General features: G+C 43.8%; 1 protein-coding gene across 7 annotated transcripts in view; it reads right to left on the bottom strand.

Annotated features, from left to right (window-relative positions):
• GK (glycerol kinase) overlaps positions 1 to 25,433 on the bottom strand; it is a 78,698-nt gene that overhangs the window by 49,608 nt on the left and 3,657 nt on the right. For 6 of the 7 annotated variants that reach the window (XM_030306081.1, XM_030306084.1, XM_030306082.1 and 3 more), the window contains exons 2-4: positions 17,528 to 17,601; positions 15,266 to 15,372; positions 6,174 to 6,251 (exon numbers count right to left, since the gene is read on the bottom strand). In XM_030306081.1, coding sequence (XP_030161941.1) covers positions 6,174 to 6,251; positions 15,266 to 15,372; positions 17,528 to 17,601 — 259 coding nt within the window. The remainder of the gene's footprint in view (positions 1 to 6,173; positions 6,252 to 15,265; positions 15,373 to 17,527; positions 17,602 to 25,433) is intronic. The other variant, XM_030306086.1, reaches the window with a different exon arrangement.

Genomic DNA, 25,433 nt, shown 5'->3' with positions numbered 1-25,433 from the left:
AACAAAGACACGTTTAAAAAAAGCCTTGCTCAGCGTTAAGTTTCTTCATCGAATGTGCTTCGGGTCCACTGATTGACCCTGAAATGCTCCTACCGGTCACCGTTCCGGGGGCGACTGAGCTGACTGCGTATCAGGAGACCTCGAACCGTAAAAAAGGAGGCCACATAAAAAGCAATTTTTAAAAAAGGGAAGTGTAGACTGCTTCTCCCATTTGCTAGTCTATAACAAATATTGCTCATCAGTTACATAACCGAGTTATGTAAGTAAAGCGAGAGATGAAGAGAAAGACAGGCCTAGAGCGACAGATTTACAAGAAAGGGACAAAGAGAGGGTGAGAGAGACTAAAACCCACAGACTGTGATATCCACAAAGACGAAGCTCAAGGACAAAGATCTGTGAAAATCTGATTCTGTTTCCACCAATCCCACCTTGTGTTGTTTTCAGAGAAAGCTGCCGAAGGCTTAATACCGTGTAAATATTCTCAGCTCAGATTTGCATGGAGACAGGACACCTTGGCGTTTCCCTGGGTGACATAAAACTGGAGGCAGAACCTATATCCTTGTCATGACCGAGTGGCTTCTCTTCCCAGCTCATGACTCCTTCTCTCTCCCCTGTCTCTATTCGCCTGCCTTCTTCTCACTTCCGGCTATCGATCCCTAGGCTCCTGACTCACAAAGGCAAGCATGGTGTCTGCCTCCTGCCTGGCTTGTCACTGTGTGCGTAGGGGTCACCACAGAACCTACACACAGAAAGGCACTTAAACTCTTGTTGAAGGATGTACATTCATTCCTCTAGTGAAGTCATCCACAATAAACTGAGACTAGCACCTTTCTGGTACCAACTTTCAATCTCCATCTAACATCTGGACAATCTCTTTATAAAAGAGCCACAGACCTACTTGCCGAGGGATGAGCTTTGATTCCAAGTCCGGGACTCACGTTGCTCAAAGAAGCGAGCCATTTTTCTCCCAGGCTCGCACCCCTTAAATACTAGTTTTCTTCTGTTCTCTCAGGCTAAAAATCTTGTAGCCCTGTCCCGCACCCCCCACCACCCCGCCTCATCTTTATGCTCTATCTGATTTACAAACCTACAGGTTGTGTCTTTCCTCGAAAAGGTCTCTCGGGTTTGCCTTCTCTCCACTATTCCCATTAACTGATGAGCAGTCTCAACCCCTTTGCTAGATGTTACTGTGGAGAAACGAAATCTTGTCCTTTCTAATATATTTTTTTTAAGTTTATTTATTTATTTTGAGACAGAGACCACACGAGCGGAGGAGGGGCAGAGAGAGAGGGAGAGAGAGAGAGAGAATCTCAAGCGGGCTCCACACTGTCAACACAGACCCCGATGGGGGGCTTGAACTCACGAACCGTGAGATCATGACCCGGGCCGAAGTCAAAAAGACACTCAACTGACTGAGCCATCCAGGTGCCCTGAATCTTGTTCTTTGGAATATACTTACTTACATATTTGGATTTAAGTGCTTTCTATTTGTCCTTCCTTCCCATTTCACATTCCTTTTTCTTTCCTTTCTTGCCTTTTTCAAAAAAAAAATCATTTAATTTTCCCCCTTTATAAGCTGGTTAATTATACATCATTTTACTCTCATTGCTTACCCTAGAGATTATTAAAACATGTATCCTTGACAATACAAGGACCTCAAAACAGTTGAAACTCATCTACCCCCAATTCCTTTCAGGTACAACTGTTGCCATGTATTTTAATTCTTAATACATTTTGAACATCTTAATGTTATTGTTTTATGCAGTCAAAATTCATTCAGACTGACCTACATATTTACCCTTTCTAGGACTTTGCATTGCCAACTTTCTGCGTGAGAACATTTTCCTTCTGTGTGAAAAACAGCGCTCACTTTTTCTTTCAGTGGGGGTTTGCTTGTAATGATTTCTATCAGTGTTTGCTTGTCTTTGCTGTTATGTTTCACTTTAATTACTTAAGACGATTTTCACTGGGTATAGAATCGTCGGTGGAAGTTCCAGTTTTATTTGAGCACTTTAGAGACTTCATTCTTTTGTATTCTGACTTACTTTGTTTCCATCGAGAAATTAACTGAAAGTCAATGTGACGCTCTCTCTTTGTTAAAGATTCATTTTAAGTAGTCTCTATGCCCTACGTGGGGCTCAAACTCACAACCCCAAGATCAAGGGTCGCATGCTCCACTGACCGAGCCAGCCAGGAGCCCCTGCAAGTCAGGGTGGCCCTCTTGAAGGTCAAAGCTTTCGGCTACTTAAAAATTTTTACTTTTTGGGGCGCCTGGGTGGCTCAGTCGGTTGAGCGTCCGACTTCAGCTTGGGTCATGATCTCACAGTCTGTGGGTTCGAGCCCCGCGTCGGGCTCTGTGCTGACAGCTCAGAGCCTGGGGCCTGTTTCAGATTCTGTGTCTCCCTCTCTCTCTGACCCTCCCCCGTTCATGCTCTGTCTCTCTCTGTCTCAAAAATAAAGAAAACGCTAAAAAAAATTAAAAAAAAAATTTTTTTTTACTTTTTATCTTCAGGTCTCCGCATATGTTTACATAAGGCTTTCTGTGTATTTATCGTGCCTGGGAATCACAGTGCTTCCTGAATCTGAAAAACATTATCATTTCTTGTTTCTCCTGGGACTCCAGTTACAAATGTGTTAGACCTCCTCACCTTACTCCATCTTTCTCCTGGAGTCTTTTCTATATTTTCCAAACCTTTGTCTCTCTGTGCTTCACTCTCTTCCAGTTCACTAATTCATCTTCAGCTGTGTCTAATCTGATATAAAACTCATCAACTGAGTTTTTAGTACGGTTCTAGAATTTCTATTTTGAAACTTCCAACTCTTTACTAAGGTGATCATTCTTGTCAAGGAATTCCTTGAACATGTTAATCATGATCAGTTGAAAGTCTGATAACTCTTGGGCTGCCTGGGTGGCTCAGTTGGTTAAGCGTCTGACTCCGGATTATGGCTCAGGTCATGATCTCAGGGTCGTGGGATCGAGCCCTGCGTAGGGCTCTGCACTGACATTGTGGAGCTTGTTTTGGATTCTCTCCCTCCACCCCTTCTCAAAGTAAATAAACTTGGGGCGCCTGGGTGGCGCAGTCGGTTAAGCGTCCGACTTCAGCCAGGTCACGATCTCGCGCTCCGTGAGTTCGAGCCCCGCGTCGGGCTCTGGGCTGATGGCTCAGAGCCTGGAGCCTGTTTCCGATTCTGTGTCTCCCTCTCTCTCTGCCCCTCCCCCGTTCATGCTCTGTCTCTCTCTGTCCCAAAAATAAATAAACGTTGAAAAAAAAATTTAAAAAAAAAAAAAAAGTAAATAAACTTGAAAAAAAAAAATGAAGTTTGAAAATTCTAATATCAGGATTTCCTATGGGTTTATTTCTAAGGTCATTTGTTTCTGTTGGTCTTTAGTCATATCTTGTTCTGTATGCTTGATTCTTTTTATAGAAAACTAGAAATCATACATGAAAGCCTCTAGAGAGAATTTTTCCCCAGAAAGGGTTCATTTTTGTTTCTGAAAGGAAGTTAGGCTAGAAGCATTAGCAATGTTTGATCACCAGAATCCACCCAGTGCTTTAAATGACCTCAATCCAGGCTGTAGTTCCTGTGAGGGTTCGTGTATTTCCAGTTTTCCTCACTTCCAGGGTCGGCCCTTTGCACTTGCAATCACAAGTCGAGGATTTGACCAACATTCATCTCCAGCCCCGGCAGCCTGACTACCTTTGACCTCCCTATGTCCATCGACCTGTGAAAATGCTGCTCAACTTCAGCTACTTCTTTTAGAAGCTACAGGTATCTCTATAGAATAAGCAACACCAAACGCCAGGCTTAACTCTCTGGGCTTTCCTTCTCTCCTGTAACGTGGCCCCACAATTCCTCACTGCCTTGATAGGCTTCCAGTCCCTCAGACAGAGTTTTGCTTTGTTTTGTACAACTTCTTGAGCTGTGCTCAGTAGACATGTGAAACAACCCATTCCACCATATGGGAAGCTAAACTCTCCTTTATTATTCATTTTGTCATCCCAGGTCACGCCGTGAATGGCTTTCAGAGCCCTCTATATCCTCACCAAGCCCTCTTTATCCAAATGAGAACACAGGCTTTGGGGTTGGAGGGGTTTATAAACGTCCAAACTGTGGCTTTACCTCTACTTTTAGCTAGGTAGCGCTGGACAAAATATAGAGCTTTTCCAGAATTCACTTGTAAAATAAGGCAAGTAAAACCTGCTTCGGGGTCACTGAGATTAAATAATACAGGTAAACAGTTCAGCACAATCCCTAGTACATAGTAAGGTTAGCACTTACTGAGTGAGCATTATCATCACTATTAGTTTTATTAATAATAGCTCATAAATAAATCCTCCTATCCTCGAAACTCATCAGTGTCTTTACTCTTGGTGAAGTATGTGTACACATTTTCACATTCAGAGCTCGTTCACACTAGCCTTCAATGTCCCCTTTTCCTAAAGTAATCCAGTACCTTCTTCCAGACCTAAAATGGAGTTCAACCTCCTCAAAAGGTATGCCCTGAATCCAACATCCATACTAACGTATACTTGCTCTAATTCCCATTCAATTTGGCAGCATAGTTCGTCAACTATTCCCTAATTCTGTGTTAGCGTCTTCCTCAAACTAGATTACAAAGTGCTTACAAAACCGGCCAGTAATTCCTATCCTCTATAACACATCCGGGATAGCACCAAACCAGGAGGTTCCCAAACATGTGCACGCTTCAGGGATTGACAAAAGTTCTTCATATCTCATAGGTGCTGTATAAATTAATATTGCAAAGCCCAAAGAATGGGGCACAGAAGGACACAGGTAGAAGAAAAGAAAATGAGTAGATCAGCACATCAGAAAAAGAAACTATTTCCGGTAAGATATTTACTTAAGTCTTTAACTATAACTTCAAGTAACCTAGTCGCATTATTTTAAAATGACAACTCAAAGTCCAAAGTTGCATTTTTACGATTCAAAGTTTAGAGTTTAACGGGAACTTTCTGGTTCCTTTTAGATGGTCCCTCCACTTCCCTAGGGGAAAAATAAAATAAAACCCTAACTAGTTCAAGAAGTTGGCTAACAGTGATGCAGGAAAGAATACTCCCTAGGTATCAGTCACGAACACCGTGATATCCTGCTTTACTGATACTCAAAATTACTTGCTCAGGAGAATGAGAACAAAATAAAGATTTAAAACATGCACTTTTGTGAAAAAGGACCTGTGGTTGCAATTCGTTGACATTTTTTGAAGTCTTTAATTTTTTATCACAAGTACACACGACATCCTACATGCTTCCTGATAACACGATAACGTGAAATACCTTAACATTTTATAAAGATTATTTGCAAAGGATTCATGCTACTCTTACAAGGCACGTTTTTAGTATATTTTCTGCTTGAATATCACTTTCTTCCAATCAATACTAAAGGAACTATACCACTAAAGTAACTCTAAAGGAAAAAAAAGCTCACTCTATCGATCATCCCATCTCTGACAATTTCTGCCTCCAACGCCAGCCCACAAACGTGGTATTTTATGGACAAAAACTTGTGTTTCGCTATTTGTAAATACAACGATGCCTTTTAGTGACCATAGTTACAACAAAATTTTACTTTCGGCAAGTGACAGTGTCATTTAGCACAAATGTCATGTGCTAAGAGTATGCTAAAATATACTCACGGTCATTTACATTTGAATAAGATGGGATACCTAACGTTGGTGTATTTGAGATTTTGAGGGTTTGAACCCCTGCTGAACGAGCCAAATGCGTAGCAGAAGGAGCTCACGTTTTGAGATTTTATTGTCCTGACCTCAGATGAGTCCATTAAAATTACAAACGGGAAGAACGAGATGACTGCGAACACGTATAATGTATAATTTGGAGTTTTGAAGGGGAGGAGGTGAGATTTCTTTTAGGTGTCAGAAACAGCAGGGACTATGAAACACTTCTGGCTACACTGAACCACTTGTATAATACAAATAATCGGGAAAAGGGGAAAGCAAGGTAAACAGATAATTCAAGATGTGAATGAATATCTGTAAATAAATAACAACTAATCTCTTAGAGGACTCTTCTGCCCATCCCATCAGAGTAGAAGAAACATGACTGCATGCTCTTTTAGCCAGACAGTTCAGTGTGACAATGTTTGCCAGTGGAGAAAGGCGTTGCATATGACATCAATGAACAGCAGCTTACCCACAGCGTTGTAGAGAGGCTCTCCAGTTAGCTTGTCCCAGACTACAGTGGTTTCCCTCTGGTTACTGACACCAATAGCTTTAAAGAGAAAGTTACACAGAAGGGAGTAGACAATTAAACAAGTAAAAAACTACTTCAGGAGAACAGTTCTTTAAAAAAAAAAAAAAGGTTTTTTTTACATGCGTAACTAAACTTAACAGTTTGAAAAAACATTTGTCACTTTTGTAGTGGTGTTGCAAGCACTTTGAGCGGCTCCAGGAAAAGTGAACAGCCAAGGTCAACAAGTGCTTCTTTTTATTTCCACAGACTGCTTCCCACTTCACTACCGGCACATGACAACATGGACCCAGACTCAGATCAATATCCAAATGAAAGGCTCCCAGGTAACCTTATAAAAAGGGAATACAATAATTCGAAATTTAGAATAGCCAATTCGTTATTCTATAGCGACCCGCAATCACCTCACTCATTTGTTTACTAACTGCCATGAGCCATTTCTCTGTGGGTGTGCACGTGCGCATGCCTGTGTTTTGAGAAAATAGCTACAGATAAAATTCTTCCTGCCAGGCAACCTCATATTGTGGTTCTTGACAAATTGTTTCGGTCCTGTATTTTAATAATGTAAGACATACAAATTTAAACTGGGCATAAATACAATACGTGATGGTATTTACATTATACTGACCTCTACGGAACTCAAATGCTAAAGTTACAGTTATTATAAGTAAAATACTAATGCATACCATTTTATTCAATTCAGCTTATTCAGCCAAATCAGAGGTTCTCAGACTTGGCTGCACATTAGCATCAACTGGAGAGCTTCTGAAAAAATATCAATGTCCACTTCATGGTCCAAACATTCCAATTTCACAGACTGGGATAGGAGCTGAACGTTAGTGTTTTTCCTTAAACTCCCCCCCGCCAAGCGATTTCTACTATGCAGCCTAGGATGAACGCACTGACCTAAAGGATCGAGCTCTTCCGGAATGTACGGTGAGGACCGACTTTAAAGGCTATATAATCGACAACACATCTTTTGCTTAAATCTTCCCGAGAACCACTTGTCACGTGACCATTCAGCCAGCACTTCCATTGACAAAATCCTCTCTACCTCTCTCAAAACAGATCAATCTCTATTCACAACTTCGGTGTTTTAAAAACAACAAAAAAAATCCTTTTCCTTGTAGCTTTAAGTACTCCCTTTGCCCAGCACGGGGCTTGAACTCACAACCCCCAGCATCAAGAGCCAGCTGCTCTACCGACTGAGCCGTCCAGGCACCTTTCCACATGGCATGATTTAAAGTGCCTTCACCAACTCTCCAAGCAACACGCAACTTTCTGTTCAAGCTGCACGCCCAGAATAAAACGCTACGGGAATGCTCTGACCGGCACAGAGCGGAGGGGGCCCAACAGTTCCTTTGTTCTAAGTAATCTTTTTTTTAAAGCTCAAAACAACAGTTTATTTTTAAAACAATACACTAAAATCTAAATTTAAAAAAGCAATTACTTAGATTTTACTGTAAGGATATTTTATGTGTAATAGAGAGCAATGAAAACTGGTCTATGGAAAATGAATATATATATTTTTTACTGAGGTGTAACTGACAATATTATACTAGTTTCAGGTATATCGCCTAATGATTGGATACATGTATAGGCTACAAAGTGATCACCATAGTAAATCTAGTGTCATCCTGGCACCATACAAAGTTACATAATATGCAACGCAACATTGTTGACCGTAGTCACGAGGCTGGACATTATAGCCCTATGCCTTATCTATTTTATGACTGGAGTTTGTACCTCAACTCCAGTTTTGTCCCCCCTCCAACCAGGAACCACCAGTCTATTCTCTGCATTTACGAGTTTTGTTTCATTTGTGTTGCTTTTTGAATTCCACATACAAATAAAATCGTACAGCGTCTGTCTTCCTCTGTCTGACTTTGGCATACCCTCAAGGTCCGTCCACGTTGTCACAAGTGGCAAGGTTTCCTTTTTTGTGGCTGAATAACATCCCATTGTCTGTATATACACTTTTTCCATTCATCCGTCAACAAACACTTGGGTTGTTTCCATGTCTTGGCTATTGTTAAGAACTGCTATGTACATAGGGGTGCGTGTATCTTTTTGAATTTGTGTTTTCACTTTCTTTGGATAAAGACCAGAGCGGACTTGCTAGGTCATATGTTAGTTCTATTTTTGGGTTTTTGAGCCACCTCTCTACGGTTTTCCACAGTGGTCCCACCCAGTTACATTCCCACCAACAGTGCACAAGGGGTCCCTTTCCTCTACATCCTCACCAACAGCTGTTTTGAAAGTAGCCATTCTGACAGGTGTGATGTGATATGTCATTGTGGTTTTGACTGGCATTTCCCTGATGATGAATGATGTTGAGCATCTTTTCATGTGCCTGTTGGCCATCTGGAGGTCTTCTTTAGAAAACAACATTCAGGCCCTCTGTTCATTTTTTTTACTTAGACTGTTTGCTATTGAATTGTAGGAGTTCTTTGTAATTTTGGACATTAACTCCATATCACATACATGATTTGCAAATACATTTTCCCATTTAGTAGGTTGCCTATTTTGTTGATGGTTTCCTTTGCTGGGCAGAAGCTTTTTAGTTTGATGCAGTCCCGCTTGTTTATTTTTACTTTTATTACTACTGATTCAAATTCCTTACTAATGGTCGGTCTATTCAGATTTTCTATTTCTTGATGATTCTGTCTAGACTCTGTTTCCAGGAATGTATCAATTTTTTCTACTGTTGTCCAATTTGTTGAGCTATCATTGTTAGTGGCACTCTCTTAGGATCCTTTGTATTTCTTTGCTATCCGTTTTAACGTCCACTTTCGTTTATTTATTTGAGCCCTTTGTTTTTTCCTTGGAGAGCCTACTAAATGTTTATCAAAATAATCTTTATCCAATGCAAATTTACTTACTAAAACACCTTTTCTAAGGGTACAAAGATGACTACAGTCTACTTCTAAGAAACTTGGAGGCATAGGGTAAAAGGAAGAGATTTGTTTTTTGTTTTTTTGTTTTGTTTTGTTTTGTTTTTAATAGAAGACACTAATGTTTGCAGGATTCAAGATGGAAGGCAAAGGACAATGTGGCAGACAGGGGTGCTGGGAAACAATGACACATGGTCCTGATTCTTTTTTTCTTTAACTTTTTTTTAACGTCTATTTATTTTTGAGAGAGAGAGAGAAAGAGAGAGAGAGAGAGAGAGAGAGAGAGAGAGAGAGAGAGAGAGAAAGAGAAACAGACCATGCACAGGGGAGAAGCAGTGAGAGAGGGAGACACAGAATCGGAAGCAGGCTCCAGGCTCTGAGCTGTCAGCACAGAGCCCGACGTGGGGCTCATACTCACGAACTGTGAGATCATGACCTGAGCCCAAGTGGGCCGCTTAACCGACTGAGCCACCCAGGCGCCGCAACATGGTCCTGATTCTTACAGTGACAGGAGGCGAGGAGATTAATGCACTGGTGGAGGGAGGAGCCTCAAGTAAGACAGAAGGGTATCGCTTTCCTTGTGATGGAGGGAAATGGATAAGAGTTCTAGATTTTAAGTACGGAAACAGGAAATGAGGAATTAAGGTCCCAGAGTCTCAACTTTCCCTGTGAGGTAGCACACAAGGTTATCTGCTCCAGGGGAGCCAAGCACAAGTAGAAGCAGGAGCTTTGGGTACCATTTAATACAGCTCAGGCTCTGAAGCTAGACCGCTGGGGTTCAAATTCGAATTCCTGTTTTCCTAGCAACATGACCCTCGACCTCAGTCTCACTTTTATCTTCTGTAAAATAGAAACAATCATAGTTTCGCCCCCCTTCCAGGGTTACAATGAGGAATCCCAGAGTTAGTGCACATTGTAACGGTGCCTGGCACACGGGAACCACTCAATACCTGTCACTTACTGCTTCCACTCATTGTGATCAATATCACTGAGGAGAGAGTCGTCGAAAAATTGCAGAGTGGGACGGAGCTAATTAGGACACATAAAGGAAGTGCCCAGCAGCACTGTGGATACAGCAGAGGCCAGAGAACTCAGCGGGACCTCCGCAATGGATTGCTCAAGCGGAATACTGTCAACACGATACTTGGAGCGGCAACTTTCCAATGTGGGATCACGATGAATTCATGGTTGAGGAAAATCCCCTCTTCTCCCCCCACTACATTAATTTTCCGTCAACAGACTGGCTGCTCGTTGAGCTGCAGTCTCTGAGTCACTGTCCTATGCCCTTCAGGCTATCTCTCTTTATTGGCTCATTCTAACTTGTGCTCAGGATGAAATCTAGAGTTATCTCTATCTGATTCATGGGTTACAGGTTCCTCCCTCACCACTCCTTCTTTCCCTTCTATCTTACTTTGATTCCTTTGTGCCAAGTAAAATTGCTTTTCTTGCAGACACCCCAAGTCTGGTGAAATAGGTTCTCAGGATTCTCTTGCAGCCATAAAAACATCTCCATTACTGCCCCAGGGCACATAGGTCTTGGGCAGCACCTCTGAACTTTCTCAGCGTTCCAGCTTCTTGTCCTGTTTACCCTAAATTCCTGGGGTTTTTCTTTTTAAGTTTTTTTTTTCAATGTAATCTCTACCCCCAATGCCAGGTTTAAACTGATGACCCTGAGATCAAGAGTCACATGGGTGGCTAAGTCAGTTAAGTGTCCGACTTCGGCTCAGGTCATCCTCTCACGGTTCATGAGTTCGAGCCCCGCATGGGGCTCTCGGCTGTCGGCAAGGGGCCTGCTCCAGATCCTCTGTCCCCACCCTCCTCTGCTCCTCGTTCTCTCTCTCTCTCTCAAAAATAATAAACATTGTTTTAAAAGAGTCATATGATCTATTGACTGAGCCAGCCAGGTGCCCCTGTGTTGTTTTTAAAGCAAATTTTTGTGACTGCTAATCCCAGCACCTGTGCCTCTCTTAATCTTAATTCCCTCTTCCTCAGAATAACACATTCAGGTTCTGTAATTGTCCACCCTGGTTTATCACCCACTTAGGAGCATATGAAAGTTACAGGCATGAAGCATATATAATTTCCTGGCCCCTCAGTCATTTAGTTACAGATATTAGCAGCAGCAGCATATATGCAGCCCAATGTAGTACATTGTATCTAGCCGGTTCCTGCTTCACCTGTATGTTCCTTCTCAGGAGGGATTTTTCTCAACAGTGAGTATTGCTAGTAAAATGAACGAGTTAACTGCTAACTTCAAAATCTCTGGTTCAATTTTGCTTAACACTGCCTGTGGAAAGTTATAATCGCTGTTAGGAAAATATACTTAGAAAAAGCCTTTGGAAATACTACCGGATGTTGTAATTGTTGTTGGTGGAATTATGGATGGCATGCATCCTTATTTAAAAATAAAGTCAGGGGTGCATGACTGGCTCGGTCGGTAGAGTCTGCGACTCTTAGTCTTGGGGTCGTGAGTTCAAGCCCCACTGGCCTAGAGCCCGGTTATAAAAATTAATAAAAATAACATCATAATTTATAATTGGAACATGTTCAGGAAAAAAACCAAAAAACAAAAAAACAAACCCGGACACTACGCGTAGCGAAAAATAAGAGTCCCGGAGGAAGGCTACTAAATTTGCCAGGTGGGAGGAGGGACAAAGCTTCAAAGAAAAACAGTCTCTGGAAGATGTGTGCTTCAGGGATGTTGTAACAACAGGAAATGAGAGGCAGCCACGGCTGGGTATCTATTTGGGACAACGAGGTGCCTTGCTGAGCCCCCCCCCCCCCCCCCCGAGAGACCCCTGAGAGTAGGAGTCTGACGGTCTGACGGAAGACAGAAATGTGTGTGGATATGTTTGGCAGGGTGAGGCAGTGGGTATGGGGGGGGTCCCCTTCTCTAACAGTGTGGCAATTACTTTTGATACAAGAGAATTTAAGTGCTGAAAATTTTATGCTTTCAGATTTTTTTTAAAAAAGATTAAGTAATCTCTATACCCAGTAGGAGGCTCAAACTCATGATCCTAGCCAGGCACCCCTATGCTCTCGGCTTTGAAAGTGGCATATGTCATGCTTTGCTTCTATCACAGGAGGATGAGCGTGACCAGTACTTCGAGTTTTTATGCTTCGTCGCTCCTTCAGTCCAGTGACAGGCAAACAGGGCTAAGACTCCCTAAGAAGGAAAGAAGCAGCCTATGTACCTGTGTGGGGCCACGCGTGCTGTCCAGCTACAGAGTGAAGGTTCATCTTGGAGACATTGCTCATACGGACCTGAAATCAATGAACTTTCTGGCAGATGACAGATAACACCGATCAAACTGGAGTTTGCAAAAGAAATACAACCAGCCTTAACGACTACCGGGTGAAGACTACAAATAAATCGCCCTGCAGCTGCAAAAACTGATTTATTGGCCACACCGGAACCAAACGGTGAAGCGGTGTGTGAGGTTCTCAGCGTGGCTCACGAAAAAGAGCACTGGCCCAGAAGACAGGGGAGCTGTGCTTTATTTTAATGTGATCTGCTGCTATGTAGCTACGGGACTTCCAGTAAGTCCTTTCCCCTCACTTGTAGCTAGCTTTAGGTGACGGAAAATCCTTTGGAGCACCAGCGTTCTGAGATCTAGAGTTCTACCTGGGGAAAAACATTAGCACAAGTGGCCTGGTATGGAGGGGGTTGTGGAACATCATCTACCTAGCTCACCCGCCGGTGTTTGTTGAGAAGGAAGTGCTGGGTCACTTTGGCTCGGGTATGGGTTTGCCACGGAGGAGTGTAGAACAGAGAGCCGCATTAGGGCCAGGGGAAGACGAGTCACTTCGACTGGAGTTGTGTGTCACTTTCACAGATATCACAAAAGCCAGAGGGAAAGGAACGCTCTCCGAGTCCCACGGTCCAGAAGGCCAACACACTGCAGCCTACCTGACCGATAAGGGAGATAGAATGAGGTCAACACCAAGGCTGACCACCCTGGAATCCATATCCTGAACATGGCTTTATAAGCCACCTAGATCTTTCGCTTCTTCGGTAATGGATATCTTAGTAATGGGTGCACTACCGAATGCCTCTTACACGTGTAGGTTGTTCACACTGCAAAGCTGCGAGGACAGTTCAAGGAGACAACCGGCTGTCACTTTGATACACAACTCATCTAAAACCTGGTGAATGCAGCTCTAAAAGAAGTTTGAGGGGCGCCCGGGTGGCTCAGTCGGTTAAGCATCCGACTTGGGCTCAGGTCATGATCTCACGGTTCATGGGTTCGAGCCCTGCATTTGGGCTCTGCACTGACAGCGATACTGTCTCCCTCTCTGCTCGCGCTGTCACTCATTCTCTCTCTCGAAAATAAAAATAACCATTAAAAAAGAAGAAATGAAGTCTGAGGCACGTCCACAGAGACGCAGGGACGAAATGAGGGTACGATACTCCACTAAGGTGTGATGGCACTGACACCTGTTTCCCTCACTTGGCTGTTAGCCGCACGACCCTATTTGTACTCCACTGTTGCCCTGGCATTCCTCGCACGTGAGTCTTGCTGAACGAATGGTTTTGATTATGTTTAGTCTCTCGTCCCCTCCCCCTTTTTTTTTAAAGATACAGAACACAGATGCGTGAGTGGGTGAGGGGCAGAGGGACAGAGAGAGAATCTGAAGCAGGCTCTACACCCAGCGCAGAGCCCGACTAGGGGCTCGATCTCATGACCAACCGTGAGATCATGACCTGAGCAGAAATCAAGAGTCAGACGTTCAACCGACTGAGCCACGCAGGCACCCCTAGGTTTAGTCTTGTTAGGGTAAGTTTTATGGATACACATGGAGGAAAGGTTGAAAAAAAAAATGCAACTTTCTCCCCAGTATCTCCACCTAAACCGATAAGTAAATTGATTGATTGGGTGTTGGTAAATCTCAGAGTCGACAGGATGTGAATCAAGAAACCACCACTACCAATTGATGGTTACCCTTATCTAGAGTCAAATTACCTAAAACAGAAAAACATGGCCCTTGAATGATGAACCTGAAATTTTTAAACTGTAAAGAGACGACCATCACCACGCGATGTTTCCACCCTTCAGGCTAGCATTATCAATCGTTGATAAGCGGGTGATTGTTTTCTCCTGGAATGAATGACGCAAACGCAAACGGAGATAGATGGTCTATGAACACTGCCTGGAATTAATAGAGATCTGTAATAATCTACCTCTGTCACTGATTTCAGGGAGATTCTGGAAGTGAAATGTTTTGATTTCCAGTACCGCTCCCCCAAGCTGTTCCCCGACAGATCTAGGAGCTCCAGCAAAAAACCCAAGCATCGTCTCTGGCCCATCACTTCCCCGGACAGCGCTACCGTCCCTTCTACCCTGACATCCAATCTATCAGCAAGTTCTGCCCCTTCACTTCGCCTCCACTGCTGCCACTGTCCGGTCACCATCCTCTGTCTCAAGACTTCCACAGCAGCATTGGTCTCCCTGTGTCTACACTCATACCTTTACCGTCCACCCCACACACAGCTCCACACCGCAGTCAGGAAGTTGTCTTTAAACTTCAAGTCAGATCCTGTCATAATCCCGTCGCCTTGCTTAAAACCTTCCTGCAGCTGGTGGCCCTAGCCACCTCCCTGATTTCGGCTCCTACTGAAACCCCTTATCCACCCCCGCCCTCATCCTTCTGTTCCTCCCCTTTAGACATGCTGGTGTTTTCCTGATCCAGGAAGATGCCAAACTTATTCCCACCCCAGGACCTTTGCACACGCGGTTTCCTTTTCCTGAAACTCTCTTCTCCCAGATATTTGCATGATTGCCCCCTTTTGGCTTTTGAGACCTCAGCAAAACTGTCACCTCCTCAGAGAGCCCTTCTCTAGCCATCCAACCTAAGGTAAGCTTGTCTAGGCACGCCCCACCATACCACGCAGTTTTAGTTTCTGCATCCGACTGATCAGTATCTGAAATCAGCTTGTATCGGTGTGTTCTTACTGTTGGTCTCACACCCGCCGAAATAAAAGCTTCCTGCGAACGGGGACCTAATCTTCCCATTTACGGTCCCATCCTCAGTTCTCACAGAAATACTTGCTACGGCACAGGCACTCGATCATGCACTGAATGAACGAATGAACTTGATGGAGATAATCATGCACGGAGAAAAATAGTCTATTAAAAATACCTTTTATGTTGGAAATGTCAATATTGAGCTGTCCAAGTTTCTCACATGTTTTCTCTATACACTCATAGACAGACTGCAGAATTTCCTTTGGGTCTTGTTCCACCCATCTTTGAACAAAAGAATGTATTTGGTTAGTCCACAACAAAGCAACACGAGTATAATTTATTTGTCTAGAAATGTGCACTTAAGAGGGTGTGGCTGGTGCATGAATCAAAAAAAAAATTAGATTAGCAAAGCAAAGCACAGCCAATATTCCAAAGAAATGATTTCAACAAAAGCCTAGTTCCCTTGCATTTTTATTATTCTTCGTATAGTAATTAACCATTTGGAAGAAGGCAAGTAATCACAGTCCACAAATGGCACATATTCTACCTGCGTTTACATATTTTTTTCAAATCCAGTAAGAAATTAGTTTCCCAATTTGTTATATCCTGTGGCTTTGATGAGTTTTGACAAACTCTCTGCATGTTTCACTCGTCACTAGCTATTTCTAAGTAGACTGAGAAATACATACATATATATATATATATATATATATATATATATATGTATTACTCTTGGGATGGATGGATGGATTTATCTACTTACTTATTTATTTGTCTATGTACTTATTTATTTATGAAGCAAAAGGAATTCTGAAAAGCCAAATAAGTAAACTAATGTCTTTTGCCATTTTCTCCCAAAATACTTTGTTAAAATTTAGGGGAAAAAATTTCAATTTCTTCCAGTAATTATTTCATGTAGGCAAGTGACTGATTCCGGTTTTCAGACCCAATCCCTGCGCCATTATGGTAAAGTACGAGGACCTCAGAAAGATGAAAGGGACATAGTAAATGACAAGGAAGAGAAATGTGGAAAACACAAATGGCAGTTGAGGAAAACCACGAGTAGAAAGGGCCCAAGCTTACAAAATCCTAGCCCACAATCTGGAAGCCTTCTTTGCCTTCCTGCAGCCTGCCTGGCTTTCCTGAGCTTTGAGTTCTGTTTCTAAATTTTTTCTAAAACCTAAGCTCCTTCCACACATTTCTAACTTCTGTCCCTCCAAGACCCGGGCGCTCTCTCTCCAAATTGCACTGGGATTAGGCCTGCGGACAGTCATTCTAATGCTGGTCCTATATCAATATCTTTTATTGGTAAAGAAATTCTCTAAAATGGAGGAGAACATTTTTTCATGGAAAGAAAACACCAACATTTCGTAAGACATCGGTTTTTGTCTTTCTTAAATCGAAAGTAAACTTTAAAGTAAAATAAACAGATCAAAAGCGCACAGTTTGTTGAGTTTTAACGAATATATGTACCCATCTAACCGACACCCCAGTCAAGATATAAAATATTTCTATCACTCCTGAGAGGTCTCTCATGCCTGTTTCAAGTCAATCACAAACTCCACAGGCAACCAGTTTTTGATTTCTATCATCTTAGATTACTTCAGCCTCTGCTTAAATTTCAGACACAGCCCTGTACGTGTCCTCCTTGGTGTCCAGCTTCTTGTGCTTTCCATGAGATTAGTAAGACTCAACCATGTTGTTGCATGCATCAGTTCACTTTTTCAAAATTGCTGAATGGTATTTCACTGTTACTCATTCTACTGATGACAGACATTTGGGCTGTTTCCAGTTTAGGCTATTATGAATAAAGCTGCTATAAACACTCACGTATGTCTTTCTATGGCCATATGCTTTCAATTCTCTTGGACAGATTCCTAAGAGTGCAATGCTACAGATACAGGGCTGATTTTGTAAGAAACTGCCATGCAGTTTTTCCCACTGGTTGCATCGTAAACATCATTAAATTTTCAATAATATACTTAACATTCTATTTAATCACCACTACCACATATGCAAGTTCTTCCCAAGGAGGATGACTCTCATGACAAGATAGGTGAACGCTTTTTTAAGCAACAGGTATCTTTACTTAAGGAAAAAGCCCTTCCACTCAAATCAGCCAAGCAGTGGTTTGGCAGCGATGGAGACACAGAACTAAAGGACTTCAAGGTCCGTGTGGACTTTCTGATATTTAATACTCCTTTGCCTTACTACCTGATTATCCCTTCCTTTTCCGTCACGGGATTCCTAAGCCATCAATCCCCCACACGTTTTTGCCGAGCCACCAAGGTATTGTCTCCTTCCTTGACTGAAATCTATCCCTCCAGTCTTCTCAGGAGGGACTTGGTCAAGTTAACTTTCCAAAGCCACAGGGCAGGTAAGGTGAGATAGAGTAAGAAACAGGAGGTATCTTTACATATTAAATCGGGAAACATACCCTTCTCTTGGAAACTCTTGTTTTATTTCCACTTGGTGATGACTAAGTAGTTCAGCTGTTTTTGAATTGAAGACCTGAAAAACATATCGCAATGTTAGGGTGAAGAGGCAGGTAGAGAGCGAAGATGTTTAAAGCTATTCAGCCGCCAAAGTTCCCAGTCGCTGACAGGAAAAGTCTAATCGCGTGAAATGCCGCAGAAGATGTGCTACCTTCTCTTCAGATAGAATCAAGATAAAGAGAAATCTAGCGAAGGTGAAGCTAAAGAGGCAACTCCTTCGTCTTTAAAAAAATTTCACACATCAACCAGTTAATAGTATGGATCTCAAAAGAGAATGGGATGGGAATGCAAGCTGGTGCAACCACTCTGGAAAACAGTATGGAGGTTCCTCAAAAAACTAAAATTAGAACTACCCTACGACCCAGCAATCGCACTACTAGGTATTTATCCAAGGGATACAGGTGTGCTGTTTCAAAGGGACACATGCACCCCAGTGTTTATAGCAGCACTAGCAACAGTAGCCAAAGTATGGAAAGAGCCCAAACGTCCATCGATGGATGAATGGATAAAGAAGATGCGGTACATATATGTATATGTGGGGGGATGGGCTAAATGGGTAAGGGGCATGAAGGAATCTACTCCTGAAATCATTGTTGCACTGTATGCTAACTTGGATATAAATTTTTTTTTTCAACGTTTATTTATTTTTGGGACAGAGAGAGACAGAGCATGAACGGGGGAGGGGCAGAGAGAGGGAGACACAGAATTGGAAACAGGCTCCAGGCTCTGAGCCATCAGCCCAGAGCCTGACGCGGGGCTCGAACTCACGGACCGCAAGATGGTGACCTGGCTGAAGTCGGACGCCCAACCGACTGCGCCACCCAGGCGCCCCTCTTGGATATAAATTTTAAAAAATAAACAATAAAATTAAAAAGAAAGAGAGAGAATGGGAAAACCAAAAAGAAAAGAGAGCTGGCAAAATGCTGATGGTGATGGTACAAGCTTCCATTCTGCTTCCCTCTTGGATGTGGAGACACAAAGAGTCATAGAGAGCCAGGCAGGGGAGGACACTGCGTCAGTTCCTTTGAAGGGAGGTGCCCCCATGAATCTAGCTCTTATAAAGGTAAACAGAGCTGTGTATCAATCAACAGGGGAGAAGTGCATCCCCACACCCATCCGGCTGAGTGCTCTCTGTGACATACCTGCCGTGAACTGATGACCCTTGGTGCAAACCGTGAAGACCAATGGACCAAAGCTACCAAAGGAGTGCCATACGATCCTCCACAATTTTAATACTACTAAAACGATACTTAAAAAAAAAAAAAAAACCTGGTAATCCTTTCTCCTCTGTATTTTCACCTGCGTGCACCTCCACTTGAGTACCAAAGTACTTAGTCTTTCAGAGTAAGGATTCCTATTTTAATTAAACTCAACTTCCGGAATCACTGTAATTACAGCAGTAGAGTTACATCCAATTAGGTAAGCGTTTCCATGCCTGGGTTTCCTGTGGGAGAAAATTACCTGCTCACTGCAGTCTAAGAAAGGGAAAGGAAGAGAAGACACACGAGGAGTCGCTGCTGCCCTCTCTCCCCAGCACACTACCTCCCCTTTGGGGAGGAAATGATAAATATAATGAGAGCAAAAAGCTACATATTCTCAAGTCCTGTGAAGAGATAAAATATCTTTTTAGTCAAAGGTTAACTCGGCGCGTCATAAATAAAAGGCATGTCACAGAATCCTAAATGACACCCCCTCTGATTTACAACTTAGCCTTAGGGTGTACTTTGAGGATGTTCCATCCATTTGTCGGGTGTTATTTGTTGGACTATCTCTAGGGCCTAGAATAGGTTCCAACACCTACTAGTTTTAACTAGGCTGACTTCGGGGCCCCCACACTAATAACGGATTTGTAGACCTTTGGAAAAGGCACAGCAAAGGGGAGAATGTTGGTAAATTCCATCTGACTTACTAGACCGTGATGCCGGCCTTCCCTACGTCTTCCGAGCCCTGAACCTGTGCAGAATATGGAGACCACCTTTAGATGTTTGCGATCTGACCCTGGGCAACACTTCCACGTCTGTGGGACACTTTCTAGGTCTAGTATTTGTAGAATCTTCAACTTTCTGAGGGTTGCACTGTCCAACCGAAATACGATACAAACCACTTGTGGAAATTTAAATCAAAAAAAAAAATTTTTTTAATGTTTATTTATTTTTGAGGGAGAGAGAATGTCAGAGCATGAGCAGGGGAGGGGCAGAGAGAGAGAGGGAGACCTGGAATCCAAAGCAGGCTCCAGGCACTGAACCGTCAGCACGGAGCCCGACGCGGGGCTCGAACCCACGGGCTGTGAGATCATGACCTGAGCCGAAGTCGGACGCTTAACCGACTGAGCCACCCAGGCGCCCCATGAAATTTAATTTCTTTGAAAAAAAAAACAGTAAAAAGAGGCAAGTGAGATTAGTTTGAATAACATTGTATTTAAGCCACTGCGTCTAAAAAATTAGCATACTGACATGTGATCAATACAGAAACTATTAAGGAGATCTGTTATTTTTAGAAGTCTCTGAAATCTGGTATATATCTTACGCTTATGGTCCATCTCAATTTGGACTGAAAGTGACCACACTGAAAGTGGTCAATTGCCACGTGTTGCTAGTGGCTATTGGACAGGGGAGTGAAGTTCTGGACTACTGTTTTTCTCATACATCTAGGTTCATGTGAAGAGTTTTTAAAAAAATTTTTCAACGTTTATTCATTTTTGAGAGAAAGAGAGAGAGAGAGAGAGAGAGAGAGAGAGAGAGAAAGAGACAGAGCATGAGCGAGGGAGGGGCAGAGAGGGGGGAGACACAGAATCTGAAGATGGCTCCAGGCTCTTAGCTGTCAGCACAGAGCCCGATGCGGGGCTCGAACTCACGGACCGTGAGATCATGACCTGAGCTGAAATCTGACACTTAACCGACTGAGCCACCCAGGTGCCCCCCAGTTTTAATTAAGACTGTCCGTTTGTCTGCAGATGGGCAAATGTACAAAGAAGGCTAATGATGTTTCCACAATACTTTCTGCCCGGAGGGTTACTAACACTATAAGAGAACACAAGGCCCAGTAGCCAGAATGCTCGTCTGATCTTTTCCAGTAGATTTCAAAAGCCATGGTCAACTGAAGATGGCAGTGGCTATATAGTTTGTTTTACAAAAGGTCAAGCATGGTCATTTGTTTAAAACTCATTAGATGGCAAAGAAGAACGACCCCAGAATTACAGATGCTCCTCACCTCTTTTTCTCCCCTTTCAAATTTGAAATTCACCAAATTTAAAAGTCAGTTAAAACTTCAGATGCACAGGGGTGCCTGGGTGGCTCAGTCAGTTAAGCGTCTTCACCTCAAGTCATGATCTCACGGTTCATAGGTTCGAGCCCCACGTTGGGCTCTTCGCTGACAGCTCGGAGCCTGCTTGGGATTTCCTGTCTCCTCCTCCTTCTCTCTCTCTCTCTCTCTCTGCCCTCCCCCTGCTCGTGTCCTCTCTCTCTCAAAAATAAACATTAAAAAAAAGACCTCCAGGTGCACAACAGCACAGAATCGAAGGCTCTCCTTAAGAAAATTAATTAAAAGTAGTATTTGAAGGCACAAAGAGTCCCTGGTTCCTGGAAGAGATCCTCGAGATCCCATGGGCTAGCCTTTCCAAAATGTGCTCCTTGCATCTCCGGGGCCCTTCAGAAGCTGGGAAGGAGGCACAGGGAGCTCCAGCTGAGCCCCTGGGCCACGCTGACCTTAGATTTCACATGTTATCGCCTCCAGCTTCCAGATTTGGACCTATCCAGAAAAGAGCTTACCAACAGAGCTCCAAGGCAAAAAACGCAGGACAACACAACACAAACTGAAATATATAATATAATGCTCTAGTATTCCCAAAGGGAGCTCCAAGAAGTTGGATAATACTGACAAATAGGGCTAAACTCTAGGTTTTCTAAATGCTGATTCAGTGCTTTTCCAATACAAAATCATGCTAATACCACTTACGATTTTTTTTTTCATCCTTCATTAAGTGGCAGGAAATACAAAGTTTTAGGACATAAAAGGAGAAAGGCCATCAAACTCAGACTACTGGGGGTCTGAGAGGGGCTATCAGAAGAGGGAACTTCTCGACTGGGACTTCAGGTTGCCTAGAAGGGAGTGTGTGAGCGGCAGGGAGCGGAGGGGAGGCCAGGCTGAAGGAGAGCAGCCACCAGGTGTCTGTGGGGACCCGGGGAATCCAAGGGGATCCAGTGGTCTCCAGGGGAGACAACTGAGGGCTCTAGTCAAAGGGCCAGCAGCAGGGGGGACTGAAAGAAATGAAGTGCGCTGCTGAGAGAGATCTAATTAGGATATAAGCAATTAGATGCGACAAGGGCTTGGATGGAGAGGAGTAAAGAAAAAGGAGGAACGCTCACAGATGACAGGTGACAGGCCAGCCAAGACAGTGTTTACCAGACAAAGGATAGGGTGGGAACAGCAGTGGTGGCACAGAAGGGGGTTAAGGAGATGGCAGAGTTCATCTCCAATCATGTGTTGTTGGGGTGTTACTGGGGCACATGCGTAAAGATGCCCAGCGGGCCGTTGCTTATATTTGAGGTCGGAAACCTAAAGAAAGAGATCTGTTCAGGTTAGAAACTTGGAACTAATTGATAGAGAAGTTCTGGGGATCTAATGCACAGCAGTGATTCTAGCCAAGAATACTGTACTATAAACAGCCAAGAGGCTAGATCTTAATTGTTTCCACCGCAAAAAAGAAATGACAATTATGTGACGTAAACGAGGTATTAATGCTACCAGGGGTAATCGTATTACAATACATAAATGTATCAAGCAACACCCTGTACATCTTAAACTTACACTCTGTTACATGTCAGTTATATTTTAATGAAAAAAAAAAGAGGGGTGCCTGGGGGGCTCAGTCAGTTGACCGTCCAACTTCAGCTCAGGTCATGATCTCACCGTTCGTGGGCTCGAGCCCCACGTCGGGCTCCGTGCTGACAGCTCGGAGCCTGGAGCCTGCTTTGGATTCTGTGTCTGTCCCTCCCCTGCTTGCGTCTCTCTGTCTAAAAAATAAATAAGTAAACTTAAAAAAAAAAACTCTTTAAAAAAAAAAAAGAGAGGAAGAGATCTGTTCTCAGAATCCTGTGTTGGCCAGAAAGGCAGATGAGGAGGTCACACTTCGTGTATCATGGAGTCAAACAGCACAGGCCTGGGGAGCACAGAGCTGGGGGTGGGGGTCAAGCTCCAGCCCTGCCCAAGTCAGCTGCGGGACTTGAACTTTTCTGAACCTCAACTTTTCCATCTGTAAAAGGATTAGATAAAAGAATTTATAGGAAGTATTTCACACAGGGCAGGCGCACCGTAGGCATCCCAGACATGTGACCACTGCTGTCCCTGCCATGACTGCTATTTTTATTACCGTTACTACCACCGGCAGCCACCGGCACAACTGGCCAGTGATAGTTAGGATTCAGAGCTCCCAGTGCTATATTCATCTCTAAGCCCAAATCATGCATCTGTTCCAGATTCTGTTTTGCGGGGAGGCCAGTTACAAACTGAAAAAGGGAGGGAACGTACGAGATTAGTGGGGTGCCCGGGTGGCTCCGTCGGTTGAGCGTCCGACTCTTGATTTCAGCTCAGGCCATGATCCCAGGGTTGTGGGATCGAGCCCTGCAGTGGGGCTCTGTGCTGACTGTGGAGCCTGCTTAAGATTCTTTCTCTCTTTCCTTCTGCCCCTCTTCCCTGCTGGCTTTCTCTCTCAAAAAAAAAAAATAAATAAATAAAATAAAATAAAAAAGACAGGGGTGCCTGGGTGGCTCAGTCGGTTAAGTGTCCAATTTCAGCTCAGGTCGTGACCTCACGAAGCCTAATTCATAACTCAATTCCCGCTCTGGAGGAGAGGGATAGTTTAAAAACTGAAGAAACATGGGAAATGACTTTGTTTTTTTAATATGTAAGGCCTTTCTAAAACAGTGCATGCCTTCTCTGTCTTAGAAGAAGGAGAACGGGAGACGGACCACACGCCATCGTCACTAAGAAACTGTCCCTTAGCGTCCTAAGCTGAATTCACTTACCTCTGCTCACTCATCCTGTAATTCGGCCAGCCCACGAGAAACATGCGCATTCACTTCCCTCCCACGTGACTTCCCCCGCTAGCCTGCGCTTCTACACCGCACTCAGCTTGAATAAAACAGTTTTCAGGAATGAGAACTCCCTCTCTAGAACTCTGTGATGCTATATAGATTTGAGTGACCTAAAACAAAAGCTCCGGCTACAAATATATGGCGAACCTGACCACAAAAGGCACAGTGGCATGTTCCAACAAGCCAGAGAAGGAAAACATGGCACAGGGCATTATATTTTCCTTAAAAAATGAGGCCACATGAAATAGCACATACGTATGTCTGATGCGGCGCTAGGTGCCCCCTGAGGACTTTCTCCAAGACTCCGCGAATTAACCTCCCTAATCTTCCGATCGCAAAGTTCTAGTCAACGCCTCTGAAGGGCTCGGGTACGCAGTCGGGTAATGAGCGCCTAACACATGCGAGATGCTGTGTTAGGCTTGGGGGGAGGGAGAGCTCTTCACACATGATGTTTGTGAGAGACAAGACAGGGCGGCGGCTCCGTGAGGGGACCGTCTTCTTGCCATCTGTGTAAGGTGATGGGCGAGAAAATGAGCCAACTTGGTGGAAAAGAAGCAAGCACAAACATAACACAACCGTAGTTATCACAATGGCGGCCTCATGCTGCCTAAGAGCCGCATCAGTTTCACTGCGTTTCCGGTGCATTAGTCCCCTGGCCCCTGATGGGCGCTTAATAAATAGGCGTCGAATAAATACATGAAGGGAAGAAAGCGGAAATCCGTCCCTAAGCCTTATGGGATCTCTAAGGATGAGGCCGCTGGGGCCAAGGCAGTGCTTCCTGCCAAAACAAGCACCGAACTACAATTCTAGTCACTCTTTGGAGATGCTGGCTGTCGGAACACGGCGGTTGCGAAACCGTCATCCACCGTGACTACACCTGGGTCCAGCCCAGGACCCGCTGGATCTGAGTCACAGGGCGATCAAAACCAGGACTTATTCAAAGGCAACGTTTTCTGTTTGTTTTTTTTTACGTATTGCGAAACCCGTGTGTGCATATGTTTTCCTTGGTGAAGATTCATCTGCGATTATAATCAGAACTGACACCCGAGAAGTGGGTAAGCGGCCTTTCCCCAGCCTCTCCTCTTCCCTTCACAGGGCTTCAGGCAGCCGGGGAGCCTAGGGCACGATTTAGGGCAGGCTTCTGGGCGCACGCGACAGGCCCGGCCTTGAATCCTAGTTCCACCAGTTACCGTGATCTTGGGCACGGTCCTCAGCATGGTCCGATGACCTGTGGAAAGGAGCTTACCAATGCCACCTACATTGAGGTTGCTGTGTGGGTTAAATGAGATAAAGCTGGAAAAATCCTCCCCTGCAGCATCGGACACATTTCAAGTCGTATCGCGTTCCAAGTCTTTGCTTTTCGTAACTTTCAACTTAATGGGGAAAAACAAAGTTACCAAATAAAGAGGGAAGTTGACTGTTTAGGCTGAAACTTTGGTCTTATAAAGAAACGGCCCCTCCTTAAAACCTGTTACACTGATTCTCTTTCCAAGAAGTTCCTATTCTGTAATCTGAGTAATCATGTGCCAACCCCAGTTCACTTTCCTATCAGACAAGTATGAACGTTTCCCTTTAGTACAAAGCATATGCCTAGGGTCCCAGGGTGAACTCTTTGGCAACTAGACGAAGAAATGAACATGTTCTCAAACTGTCTACTAAAATATAAGAAACTGGGGCGCCTGGGTGGCTCAGTCGGTTAAGCGTCTGACTTCGGCTCATGTCATGATCTCAGGGTCCATGAGTTCGAGCCCCGCGT

The sequence above is a fragment of the Lynx canadensis genome, chromosome X (genome assembly GCF_007474595.2).
Source record: "Lynx canadensis isolate LIC74 chromosome X, mLynCan4.pri.v2, whole genome shotgun sequence".
In the NCBI taxonomy this organism is placed as follows: Eukaryota; Metazoa; Chordata; class Mammalia; order Carnivora; family Felidae; genus Lynx; species Lynx canadensis.
This window is presented reverse-complemented; position numbering and strand designations above follow the sequence as displayed.